At 45.5% G+C, this 22,187-nt stretch overlaps 1 protein-coding gene across 33 annotated transcripts in view; it reads left to right on the forward strand.

Moving 5' to 3' along the window:
• The window catches only part of ttn.2 (titin, tandem duplicate 2), a 212,218-nt gene that overhangs the window by 141,063 nt on the left and 48,968 nt on the right, over window positions 1-22,187 (forward strand). For all 33 annotated transcript variants that reach the window (XM_035676170.1, XM_035676193.1, XM_035676176.1 and 30 more), the window contains 40 exons: window positions 114-265; window positions 490-637; window positions 739-959; window positions 1,072-1,168; window positions 1,359-1,655; window positions 2,172-2,471; window positions 2,594-2,908; window positions 3,091-3,314; window positions 3,520-3,670; window positions 4,133-4,414; window positions 4,968-5,270; window positions 5,550-5,855; window positions 6,355-6,636; window positions 7,028-7,215; window positions 7,846-7,957; window positions 8,092-8,230; window positions 8,509-8,672; window positions 8,764-8,915; window positions 9,054-9,210; window positions 9,346-9,627; window positions 9,736-10,035; window positions 10,450-10,743; window positions 11,013-13,017; window positions 13,119-13,806; window positions 13,942-14,206; window positions 14,346-14,672; window positions 14,800-15,084; window positions 15,199-15,498; window positions 15,602-15,904; window positions 16,080-16,355; window positions 16,491-16,790; window positions 16,878-17,180; window positions 18,150-18,449; window positions 18,533-18,820; window positions 18,924-19,226; window positions 19,423-19,725; window positions 19,831-20,136; window positions 20,524-20,811; window positions 21,040-21,330; window positions 21,838-22,125. In XM_035676170.1, coding sequence (XP_035532063.1) covers window positions 114-265; window positions 490-637; window positions 739-959; window positions 1,072-1,168; window positions 1,359-1,655; window positions 2,172-2,471; window positions 2,594-2,908; window positions 3,091-3,314; window positions 3,520-3,670; window positions 4,133-4,414; window positions 4,968-5,270; window positions 5,550-5,855; window positions 6,355-6,636; window positions 7,028-7,215; window positions 7,846-7,957; window positions 8,092-8,230; window positions 8,509-8,672; window positions 8,764-8,915; window positions 9,054-9,210; window positions 9,346-9,627; window positions 9,736-10,035; window positions 10,450-10,743; window positions 11,013-13,017; window positions 13,119-13,806; window positions 13,942-14,206; window positions 14,346-14,672; window positions 14,800-15,084; window positions 15,199-15,498; window positions 15,602-15,904; window positions 16,080-16,355; window positions 16,491-16,790; window positions 16,878-17,180; window positions 18,150-18,449; window positions 18,533-18,820; window positions 18,924-19,226; window positions 19,423-19,725; window positions 19,831-20,136; window positions 20,524-20,811; window positions 21,040-21,330; window positions 21,838-22,125 — 12,285 coding nt within the window. The remainder of the gene's footprint in view (window positions 1-113; window positions 266-489; window positions 638-738; window positions 960-1,071; window positions 1,169-1,358; window positions 1,656-2,171; window positions 2,472-2,593; window positions 2,909-3,090; window positions 3,315-3,519; window positions 3,671-4,132; window positions 4,415-4,967; window positions 5,271-5,549; window positions 5,856-6,354; window positions 6,637-7,027; window positions 7,216-7,845; window positions 7,958-8,091; window positions 8,231-8,508; window positions 8,673-8,763; window positions 8,916-9,053; window positions 9,211-9,345; window positions 9,628-9,735; window positions 10,036-10,449; window positions 10,744-11,012; window positions 13,018-13,118; window positions 13,807-13,941; window positions 14,207-14,345; window positions 14,673-14,799; window positions 15,085-15,198; window positions 15,499-15,601; window positions 15,905-16,079; window positions 16,356-16,490; window positions 16,791-16,877; window positions 17,181-18,149; window positions 18,450-18,532; window positions 18,821-18,923; window positions 19,227-19,422; window positions 19,726-19,830; window positions 20,137-20,523; window positions 20,812-21,039; window positions 21,331-21,837; window positions 22,126-22,187) is intronic.

Genomic DNA, 22,187 nt, shown 5'->3' on the forward strand with positions numbered 1-22,187 from the left:
CAAACCTGAGTAGTTTTTTCCCTAAATGAATAACAGTGGCTTATGTTGGTATGTTGGGGTCATTGTTTTGTTGCTTTTGGATCTTTTTGACTGTAATTCTTTCCTGGGTGCAGACGTCCCTGGAGCACCAAAGGAGCTGAGGGTTACTGACATCACCCGAGCGACAATGAGGCTTATCTGGAAACTCCCCGACACCGACGGAGGAGAGAGAATCAAGAGCTACTTTATTGAGAAGAAATGTATCACTGACAAGGCCTGGACAAAGGTAAACATTACTCCATTTCTCAATTTGTCTCAATTTGTTCATGTTATCCATCCACTAGGATGTGATAAGCCTAGCTTAGCACAAAGACTGAAAGCTAAGACAACTGCTAGCCTACCTTCATCAAAACCAAACACTTTACAACTTAAAATATCTGTGATCTATTAAAGGAAATATTGAGTATTTTTGTTATTTATTAACTTATGGATTGATTGATTTGTCATCAGGTGAATGCAGCCTGTGCCAGCCAAGCCTACGTGGTTCCAGGCCTGCTAGAAGGTCAGGACTACCTGTTCAGGGTCCGAGCTGAGAACAGACTTGGATTCGGCCCATTCACTGTCACCACTGAACCTGTCCGGGCCAGAGACCCCATCTGTAAGGACAGACCTACTATTCCAACTACATACATACAGCAAAAACTTTCAAAAACTCACTGGAATTGTCCTCATGCTAATCTTCCTCTGCCTCCTCCTCAGACCCACCCGACCCCCCCACCAAGGTGAAGGTCAACCTGGTGACAAAGAACACAGTCACATTGACCTGGGAGGCTCCCAAAAACAATGGTGGCTCTCCAGTGAAGCATTACATCATCGAGCGTTTGAGCTGGGACACCAGCGGCAAGGAGAAGGAGACCTGGAAGCAGTGCAACAAGAGAGAAGTGGAGGAACTCACCTTTGTGGTTGAGGACCTGAAGGAGGTCAGTCTTCAAAGGATCACCACCGCTCTCACTTTGTTACTTCCTGCCTTCATTAATAATAAATCATTAAGACATTATTGATTGTACTTACTGTCTTGCCGTTGATCTACAGGGAGGAGAATATGAGTTCAGAGTAAAAGCTGTGAACGCTGCTGGACCCAGCCGACCCTCCGCCACTGCTGGACCCCTGGTCATCAAGGATCAGACATGTGAGTGATAGGCTGCTCAAAAACCTGTTTCATCTTCTTCAGCTCAAACTGTACAAGCACAAGTTAGTATCGCAGTGGACAGAAATTGAATGTTTCCGATATACAAGTGGCTCATGAACATCTGGGACTGAGAGCTTCAGAAAGAATTTAAAACATATTAGCTATAAGCTGTTGGCCTTTGTTCATGCAGGTGCCCCCATCATTGAGCTTCGTGAGGCCATGGAGGGTGAGGAGGGCTGCGATGTCAGCATTGTGGCGAAGGTGAGCGGCTGTCCGTTCCCCACACTCACCTGGCAGAAAGCCAGCCTGGCCAAACCTGAGGAGAAGGCTGCCGTCCAGTATGACCAGCACATCAACAAACTGGTGACCCAGGACAAGTGCACGCTGCTAATCCAGCAGGCCAGCAGGAACGACAGTGCCCTCTACAGCCTGACGGCGAGCAACAGCCTGGGTACCGTCACCAAGGACATCAAGCTCTGCGTGCTAGGTGAGGAACACAAACACTTAACATGTTGTCATTTAAATAAGGTTTTATTGCTGGAATTATTAGTTTTTGTTAGCTCCTCCCTCAAAAAATGATTGTTCAATACATGGCACTGTAGTAAGACATGTTCACTGATACAGAAATGTGTTTTTCTGCTCTGCAATAGTTAACATTTCTGGGTAGCTAGCTTACCACCTACAAAAGTAATTGAACATTACTTATAGTAATTAGCCAAATAGCTAGTTATAGGTTTGTGAAAAAATAACCACATCCCACTCCTGGAGGATCCTCGCTGATTTTTATTGGATTTGAGGAAGTTTACACTCCAACATCTCCAGCTAACATTAGTCGATATTGTCACGTTTGTAACATTAAAAGCAAACCCCTAATAGTGTAGCATAAATCTAACCTCTGTCCTGCATATCCAGTTAAATTACATTATATTGCCAGAGACCAAAATGTTTATGCTTAATAATAAAACCAATGTGACTCACCCTCTCTCCCTCCCTCCCCCTGCAGGACCTCCCGGCCCTCCTGTCGCACCCCTCAAGTTCACTGAGGTGTTTGCGGACAGGATTGGCCTGGCCTGGAACCCTCCCACAGACGATGGTGGATCTAAGATCACCAACTACGTGGTTGAGAAGCGCGAGGATAACAGGAAGTCCTGGGTCCATGTCTCCAACGACCCCAAGGAATGCGCCTACGTGGTGAACCGCCTCACTGAGAACCACGAGTACGAGTTCAGAGTCATGGCCCAGAACAAGTTCGGAGTCGGGCCTCCGCTGGTCAGCGAGCCTGAGAAAGCCAGAAACCTCTTCAGTAAGTTTACTTGTCAGATTATAGATATTTTATTAGTTAGAAGTTATTATTAAGATTATTATTTGTTATTTTAAACAGTCAAAATAAAACAGATTATTGATGACTGTCCCGTCCTCTTGCAGCCGTCCCGGGTCAGTGTGAGAAACCAACCGTGACAGACGTCTGTCTGGAGTCGATGACCGTCAACTGGGACGAGCCCAAGTACGATGGAGGCTCCTCCATCACCGGCTACATCATCGAGAAGAAGGAGACCACCTCCAAGCGCTGGGCCCGCGTCAACCGCGACCCGATCCGAGCGCTGCCACTCGGCAACAACTGGGACGTCACCGGCCTGTTGGAAGTCGCTATGTACCAGTTCAGAGTCATCGCTGTCAACGCTGCAGGCTGTGGTCTGCCCAGCCTGCCCTCTGACCCTGTACTCTGCAGAGACCCAATAAGTGAGTGCAGCGCCGTTATTTCAGCTTTAATTTTATTATCAAAGATGCAGGTTCTTCAAGCTCAATAATGTACATGATCTTGTAACATGATCATGTAAATATCTCAAATTATGACTTCTAGAAGTCTGTTCTGATAATGTTGATAGAAAACTTACAGCATTTATCCGTGTGTGTGTGATCAGAGCCTCCTGGGCCACCCATCCCGAAGGTGACGGACTGGACGAAGTCGACAGTGGAGCTGGAGTGGATCCCTCCTGTGTTGGACGGAGGGTCAAAGGTCACAGGCTACATTGTGGAGTACAAGGAGGTGAACAAGGAGGAGGAGGAGAAGAAAGCTCAAAGGAGGCTGCTGCTGAGTGACGCTGATGAGGAGAAGGAGCCCGAGGCAGAGGACACATGGGAGAAGGTAAAAAAGCAAAACTGTAATAGCTCCAAACGTCTCATCCAGTTTTCTGTCACTCATTCCTTTACTGTGCAGAGTTTTCTCACCTTTTCTCAGCATTACAGTTAAGTAGCTATTCCATTTTTAGGGATCCCCCAAAAAATGAACAAATCAAACAAAAGCAAAAGCTCCTGAGTGTTGTTGATTATTTCTTCTCATCTCTCTCCAGGGGAAGGACACAGAGATCAGAGGAACCAAGTTCGTGGTGGCCGGTCTTAAGGAAGGCGGTCTGTACCGCTTCAGAGTCCTAGCTGTGAACGTTGCTGGAGTGGGAGAACCAGGATTCGTGGCTGAGCTGATCGAGGTCAAAGACAGAACAAGTAAGAATCTGAAAAGAAGTCTGGACCTAACACCAGGGGACACGGACAGAAATGATATATAGTTACCAAAAATGTACACAGTAAATACATTTAAGGTTTGGATAGATTTCTTATTTTGGTGTGGCAGTAATGTAATGCACTGGATCCATCAATTAATAACAATAACAGTAGAGAACAATTGATCTGTTGAGGCCAGATTCATGTGATTTTGCAAGAAGTAGGATCAAATTGATGATATAGTATTGATTTCTTTTGCTAGAAGAGTAAGAATAAAATACATACACTGTAATAAAACAATACATTTTAATATGAAAAGGTAAAATCAGAAACAATATATTGGGAAGTAAAAGCACAAATATCCATATTCCAAAAAGAACAAGACTAAAATAAATTATATAAATCTTCTGGAGCCAGTTAACAAAATGAGTTACATCAATGTTATGTCACCTCCTTCTCCTCCAGTTCCTCCTGAGATGGATCTGGATGCCTCCGTGAAGGAGAAGATCGTGGTCCACGCCGGTGGCACCATCCGCATCATTGCTTACGTGTCCGGCAAACCCGTGCCACAGATCAACTGGTGCCGCGACGACGCTGACGTGCCCAAAGAAGCTGTGGTAGAGAAAACGGGCATCTCCAATTCACTGATCATCAAGAACTGCAGGCGCCAACACCAGGGCATCTACACCCTGAGCGCCAAGAACGAGGGAGGAGAGAGGAAAAAGGCCGTCATTGTTGAGGTCCTGGGTGAGTCTTTAATAGTAAATAAAACGAGTAATCTGGTAAACGAAAAGGAGTAAATGGTTTACAGATGATTATTTTGTTGTGGTAATAATTTCAAATAACATTTGTATACAATGGAAAAATTGGCTGGATTTTAAGAAATGAACACGGAATTTAAGTCAAACAAAAGATATAATCTTCTGGAATCGTTTAATTAACTCAAATGACAATAAAAGTAGAAAGTAGAAGTTTGAAGAGTTAAGAGAGTGTCTGGAATTAACTTTCTTTAACTAATAGTAGATAAGTAATGATGCTAGAAGCCACATACAATTGATCAGATTAAATTGTAATATTATATGAGGTTAAGTTATAAATTATAGCTTATACATAAGATTACCAGGAGATGGCACCACAGTAACACCACATCTTAACAAGTAACTTCAATCTGTTTTCCTATGTATAAATGATTGCACCAAGCTGCTTTACTTGACATGCAACTTCCCTCTGAGGTATAGATGAATGTATTCAAACTGTCTAACCAGTCTCTGACTTTCTGTCCAATTCCTCCTCCCTCCAGACGTCCCCGGACCAGTCGGCCTTCCTTTCGCTGGCGAGAATCTGACCAACGACTCCTGTAAGCTGACCTGGTACTCCCCTGAGGATGACGGTGGCTCTGCCATCACCAACTACATCATCGAGAAGAGGGAGTCAGACCGCATGGGCTGGACGTCAGTGTCCTACACTGTGACAAGGAACAACGCCGTGGTGCAGGGACTCATCGACGGCAAGGGCTACTTCTTCAGGATTGCAGCCGAGAACATCATCGGAATGGGACCTTTCATCGAGACTGACAAAATGGTTCTCATCAAGGACCCCATCTGTAAGTCATACACACACTATATTAATATACAGTCAGTGAAAATGTCTGTACAGAATCCTTAAAATAATTATCTTAAATTTGAATATCAGATCATTTCTATAGAATTATTTGAAATCGGATCTGTAAAATAATGATTTATCAGAGTATTTGTTTCACGTTATTTTATAAGTCTTCTTACTACAAGGAACTTTTTTTACATTTTATTTTATTGAAGCCAATACAGCCTCGACAGTAGTTGAATAAAAGAAAATAGCTAAAAAGAGCTTGTGTCTCCTGCAGCTGTTCCGGAGCGTCCAGAGGACTTGATTATTACTGCCGTTACCAAGGACTCCATCTCCGTCACCTGGAGACCACCCAAGTACGACGGCGGCGCTGAGGTGACCGAGTACGTCCTCGAGTCCCGCATGATCGGCCGGGACACCTTTGTACGAGTAGGTGCAGAGGACAAGCTGATGGACAGGAAGTTCACACTGACAGGGCTGAAGGACGGCTCGAGCCATGAGTTCAGAGTCTCTGCCATCAACCAGGTGGGACAGGGCAAACCGTCCTTCGCCACCAAACCTGTCCAATGCAAGGACGAGCTCGGTGAGTGACACAACATGACAACAATATAATTTATTTTAATAAAAAGATGAAACCCGTTTTACTGAACCAACATACTGTGTTTTACCCATGCAGTCAATGGAAAATGAAGATTAGCTTTCTCTTAGCTTTATGATGTTAGCTAATGTTAGCAAAATGATAGCAAACTAGCTAATTAGTAATCATTAGCTAGCAATTACATCTGATAGCTAATAGCAAAATTGGACGTAATTGGCTAGCTAACAATTTATGTTGATTGACTCTCTAACATTAGCTAACTTAAGATGTGACTATATACAGTATATGTCTCTTTTATCTTTGAACCATCTTCAAAATGTGGTTGTCTTTTTTTAACATAGATTAGTTTATCTTAGGTTATCGACTGAAATTCTGAACAATAACACTAGTGAGTCATCACTTATATATCATGCATCAAAAACATCACATATGCATAATAAAACAGGAGTAATGTATAAAATTTCAAATTGTTGTCGACCCTCAGAACCACCTACTCTGGACCTGGACTTCAGGGACAAGATGATGGTGAAGGTAGGAGACAGCTGCACACTGTCGGGACGCTACACTGGAAAACCGACCCCGGCTATCACCTGGACAAAGAATGATGAGGAGCTGAAGGCGGATGAGGAGATCGGCCTCCACAGCACCGGCCACCACCTCAGCCTCAACATCAGCAAGGCCAAGAGAGAGCACAGCGGCCGCTACTGCGTCAGCGTGGAGAACGCCGCCGGACCTCGCACAGGAATCTGCACCATCACCGTGGTCGGTGAGTTGCTGCTCCACTCAAGCTCACAGCAACGGACTTCTCATGGATGTTTTAATGTCATCACTGAAGGATTTCGTATGTACAACAAGATATATTGAGCACTTCAGCACCTAAAAGCTGAAAGGAATGTCATTGACAAATCTGCAGCAATATTTCTTTCAATCCTCAGATTATAAAGCAAGATATGAGGGATAACATAGTTGGGAAATAAAAACTCAAGAGGGAAAGAAATTAACTGGTTTCCATATGACTTGAAATTCAAAATTCAATTGATGGACAGAAAGCGATATCATTACCGTACTCCAATATCCAGATCCAGATTTTAAAACCAAATGAAAATCAAAGTCTAAAAACATAGAAAGTCACTTGTATGAATGCTTCCTCCTGTCAGACCGTCCTCAGCCTCCGGAGGGCCCTGTGGTCTTCAACGAGGTCTACAGGAACTACATGGTGATCTCCTGGAACCCTCCTCTGGATGACGGAGGCTGCGCTGTCTCCAACTACATCATCGAGAAAAGAGACACCAACAGAGACCTGTGGATGCCCGTCACCTCGTCCTGCACCAGGACCTCTTGCAAGGTGGGCAGATCAGCAATGAAATGCTCAGAGGAAAAGATTAACTCGAGAAAATGTGGGCAATTTGTTGGGTGGACAGAGGTAAACTATTTAATTCACCAAAACTTTTGAAGGTTTCCCCAGCAAGAAAGGAGACTTAGGCAACCAACAACTGGCAAACAGACTCAATAACAATACATATATGTACAGATCATGTTCCAGATGCTGGTTATTTGTAAGTATACAAATTGGTAAAATCCAGTGGACATTGGATTGATTTTATATAATGCATCAATACTAGTGATGTTACAATACATTACGGTGTCAGGGTTTCAATATTGATATTAAACCCTTTTTTTCATTTAACAAAAGAGTTCAATATTCACAGATGTTACAAAGGTACAAGAAACTGTACAAGAATTTAAAGACAACTTTAAAGTTAATTTTAAACTAAAATAAGGAACTATCTGATCTATTTCTGGACCAGACAGTCGACAATATTAGAAAGTTGTGATTTAGATCTTTTATTTCCGATTGTTTTGATACTCAGTTCTATGGACACATTTTAATTTCCACCGAAAGAGTATTGAGAGAGAGAAACTCTTCAGTAACTCCTCAGTGCTGATGTTTGCCTTCTGATGTCTGTTTCTTCAGGTGCCAAAGCTGATCGAGGGTCGTGAATACATCATCAGGATCATGGCTCAGAACATCTACGGCATTAGCGACCCCTTGCTGTCTGCAGAGACCAAGGCTAGAGACGTCTTCAGTAAGTCCTTACAAACACACTGAGACATAAACTGCCAAAGAGTCCATTCTGAAAGAGTTTTAACCAACAGCAGCAGGTAGTAAAGATGACAAGCAAGTTGTCTGACAAATGCAACTGTTTGGTTTCTATTACAGAGGTGCCCGACGCTCCTAAACAGCCCACAGTGAAGGAAGTTTACCACGACTCCGCCCTCATCAGCTGGGAGCCTCCTGCCGACGGAGGAAAACCAATCACAGGCTACATTGTGGAGAGGAAGGAGACCATGGCCAACAGGTACACAAACACACACACAGCACTAGAAACCTGTAGTTTGAAGGGTCAGGGTCATGCTTTAGAGGTTTTCCAAGCACATGCAACTGGGAGGAGATCCCGGGGTAGACACAGAATTCGCTGCAGGGATTATATATCTCATCTTGCCTGGGAACACCGGGAGGGACTGGAGAGAGGGAATACCCTGCTTAACCTGCCGTCACTTCAACCCGATTTAGTGAAAGAACATGGACTGATGGATGAATAGATAATAGATTTGCTGAGAATGTTTCTGCTTTCAGGTGGGTTCGCTGCAACACAGAGAGAATCTTTCCGAAGGTGGAGTACTGGGTAACAGAGCTGCTGCAAGGTTGTGAGTACGAGTTCAGAGTCAGCGCTGAGAACGTGGTGGGAGCCGGAGACCCGAGCCCGCCATCCAAACCCGTCTTCGCCAAAGATCCCATTGGTAAGTTCAGCTTTTACAACATTTCATTTTTATTTTATTGCTATTATTGTGTGAACTCACTACAAGAATTCCTCCCTCTCCTTTGCCACAGTGAAACCCAGTCCACCAGTGAAGTTCGGAACCATCGACTTTACCAAGGAATCTGTGACTCTGTCCTGGCAGCCTCCCACTGACACTGGCAGAGGAAAGATCTTAGGATATCTACTGGAGTTCCAGAAGGCTGGAGAGGAGGAGTGGAGCAAGGTGAGGCAGTTGTTCAGTTAACATTACATCTGCTGCCCAGAGAACCCCATGACCTTAACACTTAACTCAAATCTTCCTAATCTCTCTAAATCTTAAGTGAAATGTGATATGGCACTCTTGTCCTGCTGCTGTCCCCAGGTGAACCAGACTCCTGACTCCTGCCAAGAGACCAAATTTAAAGTGATCAACCTGGATGATGGTTCTCTGTACCGCTTCAGAGTCATGGCTGTCAATGCTGCTGGAGAGTCCGACCCGGCTAACCTTAAGGAGCCGATCAGAGTGATGGACAGACTTGGTGAGTCATCAGAACCAGCTGGAACTCTGATTTTAAGAAGTACTCCTTACATCAGATTTGTTAATGATCAGCAATTCCCACTAATTCACCTGTTAATGTCTCTCATGTTCTTCTACACCCTTGTCCCCCCCTCAGAGCCCCCAGAGCTGATTCTGGATGCTGGAATGACCCGGGAGGTGAAGGCCATGGCTGGCACTCACATCACACTGATGGCCACCATCAATGGTGTTCCATTCCCCACCGTCACCTGGAAGAAGAATGACGCCGATGTACCCACAAGGGCAGACATTGAGACAAACCAGGCAGGCACCAAGCTGGAGATGAGGTTCTGTAACCGTGGTGACTGTGGAGACTACACCCTCACTGTGGAGAACCCTGCTGGATCCAAGACTGCCACCTGCACCGTTCTGGTCTTTGGTAAGAATTTTTAGCTTGAATACATGAGCGTGATTCACTATCACAATAATACTATATTTGTGTTGATCAGTTGCTCCGTGATTGATATGTGACGTTCCTTTTCTGCAGACAAACCTGGTCCCATCCAGCACCTCCGGGTGTCTGACATCAGGAGTGACTCTGCTTACCTGTCCTGGAAGGACCCAGAGGACAACGGTGGTGCTCGCATCACAAACTTTGTGGTAGAGAAGAAAGACACTGCATCCACTCAGTGGGTCCCTGTCTGCTCCACATCCAAGAAACGCAGCATGATGCTGAAGCACCTGATGGAGGGCACATCCTACTCATTTAGAGTTGCTGCTGAGAACCAGTACGGCCGCAGCGAATACATTGAGACGCCAAAGGCCATCAAAGCAATGAACCCACTCTGTGAGTAACAACACAGCAATCACTTAATCAGCCGATTACGTTGTACTGAGAATTAGATGTCAGTGTTTTAACACATAGAAAACAAATACAAATAAAATTCTCACAGGATAAACCTCTGTTTTTCCAAGAGGTTGCAACAATAGAACAAAATGGATGTTTCAGCAAACATAATTGGGTTTGCCATATAGGAAAAAGTATTTTCAGATTTTTATGGCATTTTTATGGCATTTTCAATGCACTTTGCTTCTTAAAAGCATTTGTCACCCAACAAAAGCAATACAACAAATGTATTACGCATCAATCGCATTAGGTGGCAGGGTGGTGGAAGTGACAGGTGGAGTCTGTGTATGTCTATGTTGTTCATGCTCAATCTCTCCAGTTCATACCTAAATGTCTTTTCCTCTGTCCCTTCAGTCCCTCCTGGTCCTCCCAAAGACCTGCACCACAGCGACGTGGACAAGACTGAGGTGTGGTTGGTCTGGAACTGGCCAGATCGCAATGGAGGAAGTGAGATCACAGGATTCCTGGTGGAGTATCAGGAAGAGGGAGAGAGGGAGTGGGACGAATGGAAGACTGTCAGCATCCCTGAGAGTCATGTGACTGGCCTGGAGGAAGGAAAGACATACCGCTTCAGAGTGAAGGCTGAGAATGCCATTGGCCTCAGCAGACCTGACACCACTGTGCCTATCCTCTGCCAGGAAAAACTGGGTGAGATACAGGGTGACACCCCAGAACATAATTTTCCACTTTTTCATTCTCAATTGAAAATCACCAATCCTTTCTGTACCATCAACGTTGGTGCAGATGTAGCTCTTGTTATAGTCCATATTAGCAAAATAATGTGCCTTGAATTGCTATTTGGTACCAGCCAAATCACTTAACGTTGGTGATAAATTATTATATTATATTATTTCATTTTATTTGAACATGATGCGTGTAATTGCACTGGGTAACCTCCTCTGTCTGCATGTCCACAGTGCCTCCAATTGTTGAGGTGGACGTTAAGCTGATTGAAGGCATCATCGTAAAGGCTGGCACCACCATCAGGCTGCCAGCTATCATGAGAGGAATCCCTGTTCCCACTGCCAAATGGACCATTGAAGGAGAGGAGATCACCAGCGAGGGCAACATCAAGATCGACACTGACAACTTCTCCACTGTGCTGAGCATTAATGAGTGCACCAGGAATCACTCTGGAACCTACCTGCTCACTGTGTCCAACCCAGCTGGAACCAAGACAGTTGCCTTGAACGTCACTGTCTTGGACGTTCCCGCTGCTCCCATAGGACCTGCCAACATCCTGGAGGTCACTCCAGATTCCATGGTGATTGAATGGCGTCCTCCCAAGGACGATGGTGGTAGCCCTGTCACCAACTACATTGTGGAGAAGAGAGAGTCAAGCAAGGAGACCTGGGGAGGTGTGAGCTCTGGGAGCCTTGCCACCCAGCTCAATATCACCCGCCTGCAGAAGGGAGTGGAATATGTGGTTCGCATTCGTGCTGCGAATAAAATGGGCATTGGCGCTCCACTGGAGAGCAAGCCCACCGTTGCTGAGCACTCTTTCATGCCACCCAGCCAGCCTGGTAAGCCACAGACCTCTGATATTGCAGAGGATGCTGTTACAGTTGGCTGGACCATGCCCCTCTCTGATGGTGGTAGCCAGATATCCGGCTACATCATTGAGCGCAGACACAAAGGAGGAAAATGGATCCGTGTCAACAAGACACCCTGCAAGGACCTGAGGTACAGAGTCTTGGGTCTGTTTGAGGGCAATGAGTACGAGTTCAGAGTGTTTGCTGAGAATATTGCCGGTTACAGCGGCCCCTCTCCCATCTCTGACCCCTGCAAGCCCTGCAGGCCCATCACCATCCCCGGCCCCCCTGTCAACCCCAAAGTTAAAGATTACAGCAAGACCACCGCTGACCTTGTGTGGACCAAACCCAACAAAGATGGAGGCAGCCCCATCCTGGGCTACAACGTGGAAATGAAGAAAGCCGATACTGAAGAATGGAAAAAAGTTAACCTCGATGACTTCATCAAGCAGTGTGCCTACAGGGTGAAGGGTCTGGAGGAGGGCGTGACCTACAGATTCAGAGTTTATGCCACAAACATGATCGGAGATGGAGAGATCAGAGAAATCCCAGAGTCCATCACTGCTCAGGATATCCTTATCCCTCCAGAGATTGAGATGGACGCCACCTGCCGCGAGCGCGTCACTGTGCGTGTGGGACACAACATCAACATCATTGGCTACATCAAAGCCCGTCCTGACCCTGAAGTGCTTTGGTCAAAGGAAGAGATGGTTCTGGAGAACAGCAAACGTGTCACCATCATTCAGAACTTCCCTGTGGTCCACCTGAAGATCAAGGAGGCAACAAGAGCTGACCATGGCAAATACATCCTAAAGGCTTCAAATGAGGGTGGTGAGGCCTCCTGCACCATTACAGTCAATGTGCTAGACAGACCTAGCCACTGCCAGAATCTACACGTGACCTATGCCACCAAGGACTCATGCATGATCAACTGGGAGGCCCCTAAGGACAATGGTGGATCAGAGATCACCAACTACATTGTGGAGTGCCGTGAGCCCAGCATTAGTATGTGGTCCATGATCTCCTCCAGCTGCACCAATCGCAAGATCAAGGCTAAGCTGATGGAAGGTCATGAGTACCGGTTCCGTGTCTGTGCTGAGAACAAGATGGGACCAGGACCATCTGTGGAGACCAAGGTCCCTCTGCTGGCCATCGACTGCATCGAGAAACCGGGTGAGCCTGAGAACTTCAGAGCCACTGACATTGGTAAGAACCACGTCTATCTGAGATGGAGGAAGCCTGACTACGATGGTGGCAGCCCCAACATCTCCTACAACCTGGAATGCAAAGCCAAAGATGCTGAGGAGTGGGAGAAACTCAACACTGCCACTCTCACTGACACCTTTTTCCTGGCTGACAAATGCACAGAGAACCAGACATACACCTTCAGGTAGGTTACTGAATTTGTACTGTGTTTCCTTGCTCAGAAATTATTCGAGTCTGCCCAATCAAAAAACATTCAAGTAATAATTCTAATAATTTGTTATCCAGGGTGCAGACTGTTAATGAAGGCGGTGAGAGTGCTTGGGTGAAACTTGCTGATATTCTGGTAAAGGAGGAGATCCAGAAGCCTGTAATTGACCTGAAGTTGGCCGGAGTTTTGACAGTGAAGGCCGGAGAATCTGTTAGGATAGAGGCTGCACTGAGAGGAAAGCCCCAGCCTGAGGTTAAATGGATAAAAGATAAAGGTGTCGGAGACAACCCCAGATTAAGCTATGAGACTGGCCCTGACTACTCCAAGTTCCTCCTGACCAAGTCCAGACGCACTGACACTGGAAAGTATGTCATCACTGCCACTAACCCAGCCGGGACCTTCACAGCATATGCCAACGTTAACGTCCTGGATGTCCCTGGCCCGGTGAGGAACCTCAGGATTACCGGCATCGGAGCCGACAAGTGCAGAGTGATTTGGGATGCTCCTGAGGATGATGGTGGTTGCGAGGTGGACAGCTACATCCTGGAGAAATGCGAGACCAGGAGGATGGTCTGGTCGACATATTCAGGCTCTGTGGTCACACCATATTGCAACGTCACTCGTCTGGTGGAAAGCAACGAGTACATCTTCAGAGTGAGGGCTGAGAACAAGATGGGAACCGGCCCCGCTATGGAGAGCAAACCTGTTACTGTCAAGACTCAGTTCAACAAACCTGGACCACCTGAGGCCCCTGAGGTCACTAAGGTAAGTGAAAGATTATCTGTTTTATAGATTGTCCTGGAATTACCTCACAAAGAGCTTTTCAACCTAGTATCAGTGTACATTGTAGTTGTAAAAAGTTTCTCTGTTACTCACACTGTTAATATTGTTGTGATCTAGGTGAGCAAAGATGAGATGACAGTTGTCTGGGCTCCTCCTGAGAATGATGGTGGAAAATCGATCACCGGCTACATCCTGGAGAGGAAAGAGAAGAGGGCAGTGCGCTGGGTGCCATGCACAAAGAGCCCCATCTCCGAGAGACGCATGAAAGTCAGCAACCTGATTCCCAACCATGAGTACCAGTTCAGGGTGAAGGCTGAGAATGAGGTCGGCCTAGGAGAGCCTAGCAAACCCTGCAGACCTGTTGCAGCCAAAGATCCCATTGGTGAGTTTGCAGTTACTGCCATAGTTCAGTTTACGTCTTCAACATTTTTTTGTTCTCAGATTAGAAATCAATAGGAAGCATAAGATGTCAGAGATGGCCTTTGGTGTTTTAAACTTAGTTTTACTGTCTCTACCTGCAGAGCCCCCTGGCCCCCCTGCAGGCTTGAAGGTGGGTGACAGCACCAAGACCTCTATCACCCTGTCCTGGTCTAAACCTGTGTATGATGGCGGTGCCCCCATTATCGGCTACAGCCTGGACATGAGACTGAAGAGCGAGGCAGACCCTGAGAAGCCCACAGAGGGCTGGAAGAGAATTGACACCCATGGTCCACTGGTGCTCACAGAGTTCACCATTGGCCAGCTGGATGAGAAGCAGGAGTATGACTTTAAGGTGTCTGCCAAAAACCAGGTGGGCTGGGGACGTCATGCCTACTTGAAGGAGGCCGTCTCCCCCAAGGAGGTTCTGGGTAAGAATGAACGGCTACTAAAGACAACCGTGGATATGCCTTAATAAATCCATTATATACACATACACTAGGTAAATGTTAACAACACTCTAATGATCTCAACATAAATGTGTTTCTATGGCAACAGAGGCTCCAGAGATTGATCTGGATGCCAGTCTGAGGAAAGGCCTGGCTGTCAGGGCCGGCTGTCCAATCAGGCTTTTCGCTGTGATCAGAGGAAGGCCCTCCCCCAAGGTTACCTGGAAGCGTCTTGGCGTGGACAATGTGATCCGCCGAGGTCATGTGGACCAGGTTGACACCATGTCCTTCCTGGTCATCCCTGAAAGCACCAGAGAGGATTCTGGGAGATACTCACTGACACTGTCGAACTCGGCTGGAGAGAAAGCCGTGTTTGTCCGTGTCAAAGTCCTTGGTGAGAAACAACAAACGTAATGTTTTACAGCAGTTGCTTTTAACAAAATTACAACAAATTTTACTGGTTAGGAAACTGTATGATCAAAGTGATTTTTAAATTCATCCTCTGCAGATACTCCTGGTCCTGTTGGCGGCCTGGAGGCGACAGATGTCACCAAGACAACAGCTCAGCTGTCCTGGTTGCCACCGGAGAATGACGGTGGTAGTCCCATCCTCAACTACATTGTAGAGAAACGTGAGGTGGATAGAAAGACCTGGAACAAGTGCATAGAGGACCTGAAGAAGACTAGCTTCAAGGTGACCAACATGGCGCCTGGCATCGAGTACTACTTCAGAGTCATGGCCTGCAACAAGTATGGCATTGGAGTTCCTCAGGATTCGCCAAAGTCCTACTTGGCTGTTGACCCCTGCAGTGAGTGTCACCATAGACTGTGTGAAAAAGGTTTAGCCTGTCAACCTTTGTTGTTTTTTCCATTTTCAAATTCTTCCTAACACCTGCTGTGTGTTGCATTCAGGTGAGCCAGACCCTCCAAAGAAGATGGAAGTGTTGGAGATCACCAAGAACAGCGCCACACTGGGTTGGCTAAAGCCACTCAGAGATGGAGGAGCCAAGATCAATGGGTATGTGGTGGACTACCAGGAGGAGGGTACGCCCGAGGACAAGTGGACACCTTACTCTGTGGTCAAAGACATGACCATCGTGGTGGTTGGTCTGAAGGAAGGAAAGAAGTACAAGTTCAGAGTGGCAGCCAGGAACTCAGTGGGAGTCAGCTTGGCTCGAGAGGCGGAGGGAGTGTTTGAGGTCAAGGAGCAGCTCAGTAAGTAGACCAGCCTAAAAATCTACTTCAGACTATAGTGACAGAGTGGTAGAGACTCTTTTAATTAAAATAATAATTTAACAAAATTATTCCTTGATGAAAAAGGAAAAAGTTTAAATCTTTGTTTAAAGTTTTAATCTCTGAAGTAACATGTTGTGTTTCTGCTTCCTCCCAGTGGCTCCTAAGGTCATTTTGCCTGACATTGTGACAGTCAGAGCTGGATCCAAGATGGTGGTTGAGGCCATTGTGGCAGGTAAACCTGCTCCCTTCTGCAAGTGGAAGCAGGGAAGCGAGGATGTGCTGACCTCTGATCGCCTGTCCGTCGTTAAGACACTGACCACCTGCACGCTTATCATTAAGAACGTGAGAAGAAAGGACAGCGGCTACTACAGCCTGTCAGCTGAGAACAGCACTGGCAAGATCAACCAGATCCTCAGAGTCACTGTCATGGGTCAGTTTGAACAACAGACACTGGTTCTAAACTGAAAAGATACAGATGATACTTAAAATGTAAACAATAAATAACAGATCATTGATTAGGTGTGTGATTAACATCATTAATGACTCATCCTCTGTGTTTCTGCAGACCTTCCTGGACCCCCTGAAGCTCCTCTGGAGATCACTGAAACCGACATAGATGCCTGCACCCTACTCTGGAACTCCCCACAGGAGGATGGTGGCAGCAACATCACCAACTATATTGTGGAGAAGTGTGACGTCAGCCAGGGCGACTGGGTCCCTGTGTCCACTTCCTGCACCAAAACCAGCTTTAGAGTGACCAAATTGACAACTGGTAAAGAGTATGGATTCCGGGTCCGTGCCGAGAACAGGTTCGGTGTCTCAGAGCCCATCTACTCAGAGAAGATGATTGCCAGATATCCATTTGGTGAGTCAAAATATTTTTAGCTTCATTACTGGTTACCACTATTACAACTATGACACTATATACCAACTGTTTTGCTTTCCCCCAAAGATCCTCCAAGCGAGCCCAAAAACCTACAGATCAACAAGATCAACAAGGACTTCGTCATCTTGTCATGGGAGCGTCCCAGCAGCGACGGCGGCACCCCAATCACTGGATACTGCATTGAAAAGAAGGAAAGGAACAGCCTTCTGTGGATGAAGGCTAACGAGTCTGTGGTCAAAGCCACCCAGTACACCTGCACCAGCCTGATGGAGGGCCTGGAGTACAGCTTTAGGGTGTCGGCACTCAACCTGGCTGGACAGGGCAAACCTTGCAAGCAGACCGACTTCATCACCGCCAGGACTGCTGTTGGTACGAAAATGTCCTTGACTGCTGATCATGACAAATACTGCAATATAGTGTCAACGCTACATTAGCTATGTTTGCAAACAGTTGCTAAAGAGATTCAGCTCTTCTGCTACTATAGCTAACATAACAACAACAGCATATCTTGGCAAAATAGAAAGTAAACTGAATGCCCATGGGCAACGCATTTAATGTTACCTGACACACAAATCCTGGCTGGAATGGCTAGAATAATTGTTAGTATCACATTATTTTTTACCCATTTAAAGAGGCAAGGCTGTGTACAAACACTACATTCTTTTTCGGCACACAGTGCAGAAAGCTAGCAGACTGTAAGGAGATATGCGATGAATTTGAAACTGTATTGGATTAGAATCGCAATACCAAGACTCACTTTAAGAAAAATAGGAAATAGGAAAACAAAATTACAAATTACACTTATCACAAAAAAAAGTTTCCTGAAGGTCCAGTTTGTAACATAAAGGAGGATCTATATATTAATATTCATGACTATGATTTCATTAGTGCATAACCACCTGCAAATATGAATTGTTATATTTTGTTAACTTAGATTGAGCCCTTAGAGCAAGCGAGTCGCCTTCTGTGTAGTCCGCCATGTTTCCTAAAGTATCCCAGAAGGGACAAACCAAACACTGGCTTTAGATATGGGCATTTTTCACATGTCGCGGCCACTGTTCTTCTTCATGCTTGGAAGGGGTGGGTAGAGTGAGGTTGTTGAAATCTGCAACAAAACCACTTGATACCACTAAATCTTACACACCTTTATATAAAAACATACTAACTGATTTTTATGTTTTCTATTAAATTTTTATCCTTAAGTATAGTTATAATTTCTTATCTTGGGATAATGAAGTTTCTTTCAAATAGAAAAAGTCACACCCTTTTTTACTTAACCCTTTCCCTTGTTCAGACAGTATCATGTAACTGAATCTACACCCCTTTGCTTCCATCCAGACCCACCAGGTAAACCTGAACCCATGGATGTGAACAAGAGCTCTGTGTCATTGGTCTGGAGCCGTCCCATGCATGATGGTGGTAGCAAGCTGATTGGCTACCACATGGAGTACACAAAGCTTCCAGAGGAGAAGTGGATACGCTGCAACGCCAACTGCATGAGCATACAGACGGAGAGTTATGTGGTGACCGGCCTGGAGGAGGGCCGACAGTACCAGTTTAGAGTGATTGCTAAGACCGCCATAAACATCAGCCTGCCGTCCGAGCTGTCCGACCCCATCGCTGTCATTGCAGAAAATGGTACAGCTCCACACAGCCAGGAAAAACTATACTGACAAATTAAATTACAGATAAATATTGATGATAATTCTCTCTCTATTCAGTTCCCCCTCGTGTTGACCTGGGCCTCAACATGAAGAACCTGATCGTGGTAAAAGCCGGAGAGAATGTCTTCCTGGATGCTGAGGTGTTCGGCAAGCCACTGCCAAAGGTGAGCTGGAAGAGAGACGGAGCGCCTCTCGTCATTCGCGAGGGAATGAAGATGATCCAGAAGAAACATGTCCACCTGCTGGAGCTCTACTCTGTCACCAGGAAGGAGTCTGGAGACTACACTATCACCGCTGAGAATCTCAGTGGCAGCAAGTATGCTACCATCAAGGTCAAGGTGCTCGGTAAGTTAGATTTAATATTATTTTTTTGTTGTGTTTTCTCTATGCAAGCATTTTATGTGTACCGATAAGAGGGAAGCTAAACTCCCACTGTTTTCCCCTACAGACAAACCCGGACCTCCAGCCTCTGTGAAAATTGGTAAGGTGTTTTCTGACCATGTTAAGTTGCGATGGGAACCCCCAATAGCGGACGGTGGCTCTGAGATCACAAACTACATCATAGAGAAGCGTGAGACCAGCAGGGCCAACTGGGCGCTGGTCACCTCCAACATCCATGGACACGTCACCGACTGCTCAGTGGAGAAACTCATTGAAGGACATGAGTATGAGTTCAGAGTCAGTGCTGAGAACCAGTATGGTGTGGGAGACCCTATCATGACTAACTCTGTCATGGTCAAGAACCCATACGGTAAGTTCACTGAGGTCTAAAGAGTACAGTACAGTAAAAAAAGGGACAAAAACCTGTGGTCTTGCTGACTATTTAAACTTCCTCAGTATGTCTCTGGGGATACGATATTAACAAGACAGCACAGTTTGAATGTTGATGAAATAATGAAAATTCAAACACTGATGGGAGATTATTGTGGCTATATCTCTTCCTTCAGATGTTCCTGGTCCATGCGAGCCGCCCGTAATCACCAACATTACTAAGAACTCTATGACAGTGAGCTGGAAGGCCCCAGCCAACGACGGCAAGGCCACCATCCTGGGATACATGTTGGAGAAACGTGAGGCCACCGAGCTGACCTGGGCTAAGGTCAACCGCCGACCAGTTATTGATAGAACCCTTAAAGCCGCTCAGCTGTCCGAGGGCTCTGAGTATGAGTTCAGAGTCATCGCCATGAACAAAGCCGGTCTGGGCAAACCCAGCGACGCATCCAGTGCTGCACTGGCTGTTGACCCTGTCTGTAAGTATCAGCTTTAAAACTCACATTTAAAACATTTGACAAAAACAAGCTTCAAACTGTTGTTTATGTAAAAATAATGACAAATGTGTCACTGTTATTCTCCAGATCCTCCTGGACCTCCTGCCTTCCCCAAGGTGGTGGACTCCACCAAAAGCTCCATTAGCCTCAGCTGGACCAAACCGGCCTATGATGGTGGCTGTGAGATCATTGGCTACCTGGTGGAGTGTAAGCGAGCCGAAGCCGAGGACTGGAACAAATGCAACGTCCCAAAGAAGCTCCAGAATACCAAATTCCTAATGACAGGCCTGATGGACAACACTGAGTACCAGTTCAGAGTAACTGCTGTCAACAAGATTGGCTACAGCGAGCCCAGCGAGGTCCCTGGAAACCACATGGCCAAGGACATCCTAAGTACGCTCCAAGTGTTCATTTACTGTTTATTATACCACTTAATTTTAATAAATAACCCCTAGTATTATCGCTAACTCACCAAGTATTTTCCCCTTCATATCACTGAATGATTTATTTTCAGTACAGATGTAATGCTTTAGTAAAAATGACCACTTCATTAATGAATCATTATTAATCCTAGTTGTGATGATCAGTTTAATCTTACATTTTAATTTTAAAACATGTTTCAGTGAATTATTTATTAAATAACATCTATTCTCAATAATGACTAATTTAACTAATTTATGGGCCAGCTAACTAACGCAGCCTTGCTCTCAACCAAAACTAATAAGTTGGTTATAGTAATCAATTACGTATTTAAAACGCAATCTTCTGTCCACCCTCCAGTCGCTCCTGAAGCTGAGCTGGATGCTGACCTAAGAAAGGCTTTGGTTCTTCGTGCTGGCGTTACCATGAGGCTCTACGTCCCACTGAGAGGACGTCCGGCACCAAAGGTGACATGGACAAAGGTAGACGCCAACCTGAAGGAGAGGCAGGGTCTGCTGATCAAGACGTCCGAGTGGGACACCCTACTGATGGCCGAGGACATTAACAGATATGACGCTGGCAAATACGTCCTGACGCTGGAGAACAGCAGCGGCTCCAAGAGCTACACCATTGTGGTCAAGGTCCTTGGTAAGAAACATAATGAGAAAAATTCAATTAAATGATTTATGAAGACATGACATAGTTTAGAAAAAAATTGCTGAATCTGAAAACCTTAAACATGTTCACCCACGAGAAACAGACAAAAAAAATCTTCCTCAAAATAATGACATTTTTACTTCCATTATATGCATCAACGACCTGATTTATATCTCAGTTCAAAAGCTCTAAGCCAGAGATACTGCTTCTCCCCCTCAGATTCTCCTGGACCGCCTGTGAACCTAATTGTCAAGGAGACCTCCAAAAGCCACGCCTGCATCACCTGGGAGCCCCCACTGATTGACGGTGGCAGTCCAGTAAAGAGCTATGTCATAGAGAAACGTCTGGCCGAAAGAAAAGCCTGGACCTGTGTATCGGCAGAGTGCCCCAAAACCTCATTCAGGATAACCAACCTGGAGGGTGGACAGGCTTACTGCTTCAGAGTGCTGGCTGAAAACAACTATGGCATCGGAGAGGGCTGTGAGACTGCTGGCAGCGTCCGAGCCTCAGGTAGCTACAAGTCATTGTTCTAAGTTAGAATAGATTTTTTTACTCAGCAGAGTAATGTATCTTAGAGTATTATAGTACTTTCATTTGAATTTAAAAAACTTACTTTAACTTAACTTCAACCAAGGCAATAAGTAAGATTTTACTTGCTGTCTCTTCTGTATATATTGTTAATTTTTATTCAATCAAAGTCCACTCCTCACTGCCAGGAATAAAATTCTGGTTAAGAAATAATGAATCCTTTATTTATTGTCTACAACTACGTGAATAATCAAATTAAATAAAAGTTCAAGGTTTTACTTATAAATGTTAAATGAATACAATAGTAGCTACTGCACCAAAAAACAAACAACACAATCCAGTTGAAAAGAACAGGACCTAGATCAGTGGCCAAGACAAAAGTCAGAATAATCTGCCTCCTATATTCAGATCTAAGATGAAGGAACTTGCCTTTGAGTGTTTAAACACAAACACAGGCTCAATCTTCACCCATCTTTCCTCCCCCTTCAGAACAACCTGGTCCAGTGATGGACTTCAAAGCCCAGAAGACCACCAAGGACTCAATCGTCCTGGGCTGGAAGAAGCCTATCAGTGACGGCGGAAGCTACGTTACCGCTTATATCCTGGAGCAGAGCGAAGGCGAAGAGAAGTGGAAGCAGATCATGAAGGGCAAGAACACCTCACACACCATCAGCGAGCTGACTGAAGGCAAGGAGTACTCCTTCAAAGTCAAGGCGCTCAATGAGTCCGGAGAGGGGCCACCCACCGAGCTCACTGTCGTCGCAAAGGACCAGTTTGGTAAGAAGTCAGCCATCATGCTGATATATTAGTTATATTTTTATTCTATTTTATTTCTATTT

This window comes from Morone saxatilis, unplaced genomic scaffold (genome assembly GCF_004916995.1).
Source record: "Morone saxatilis isolate NCDOM2014 unplaced genomic scaffold, NCSU_SB_2.0 Contig5, whole genome shotgun sequence".
Lineage (NCBI taxonomy): Eukaryota > Metazoa > Chordata > Actinopteri > Moronidae > Morone > Morone saxatilis.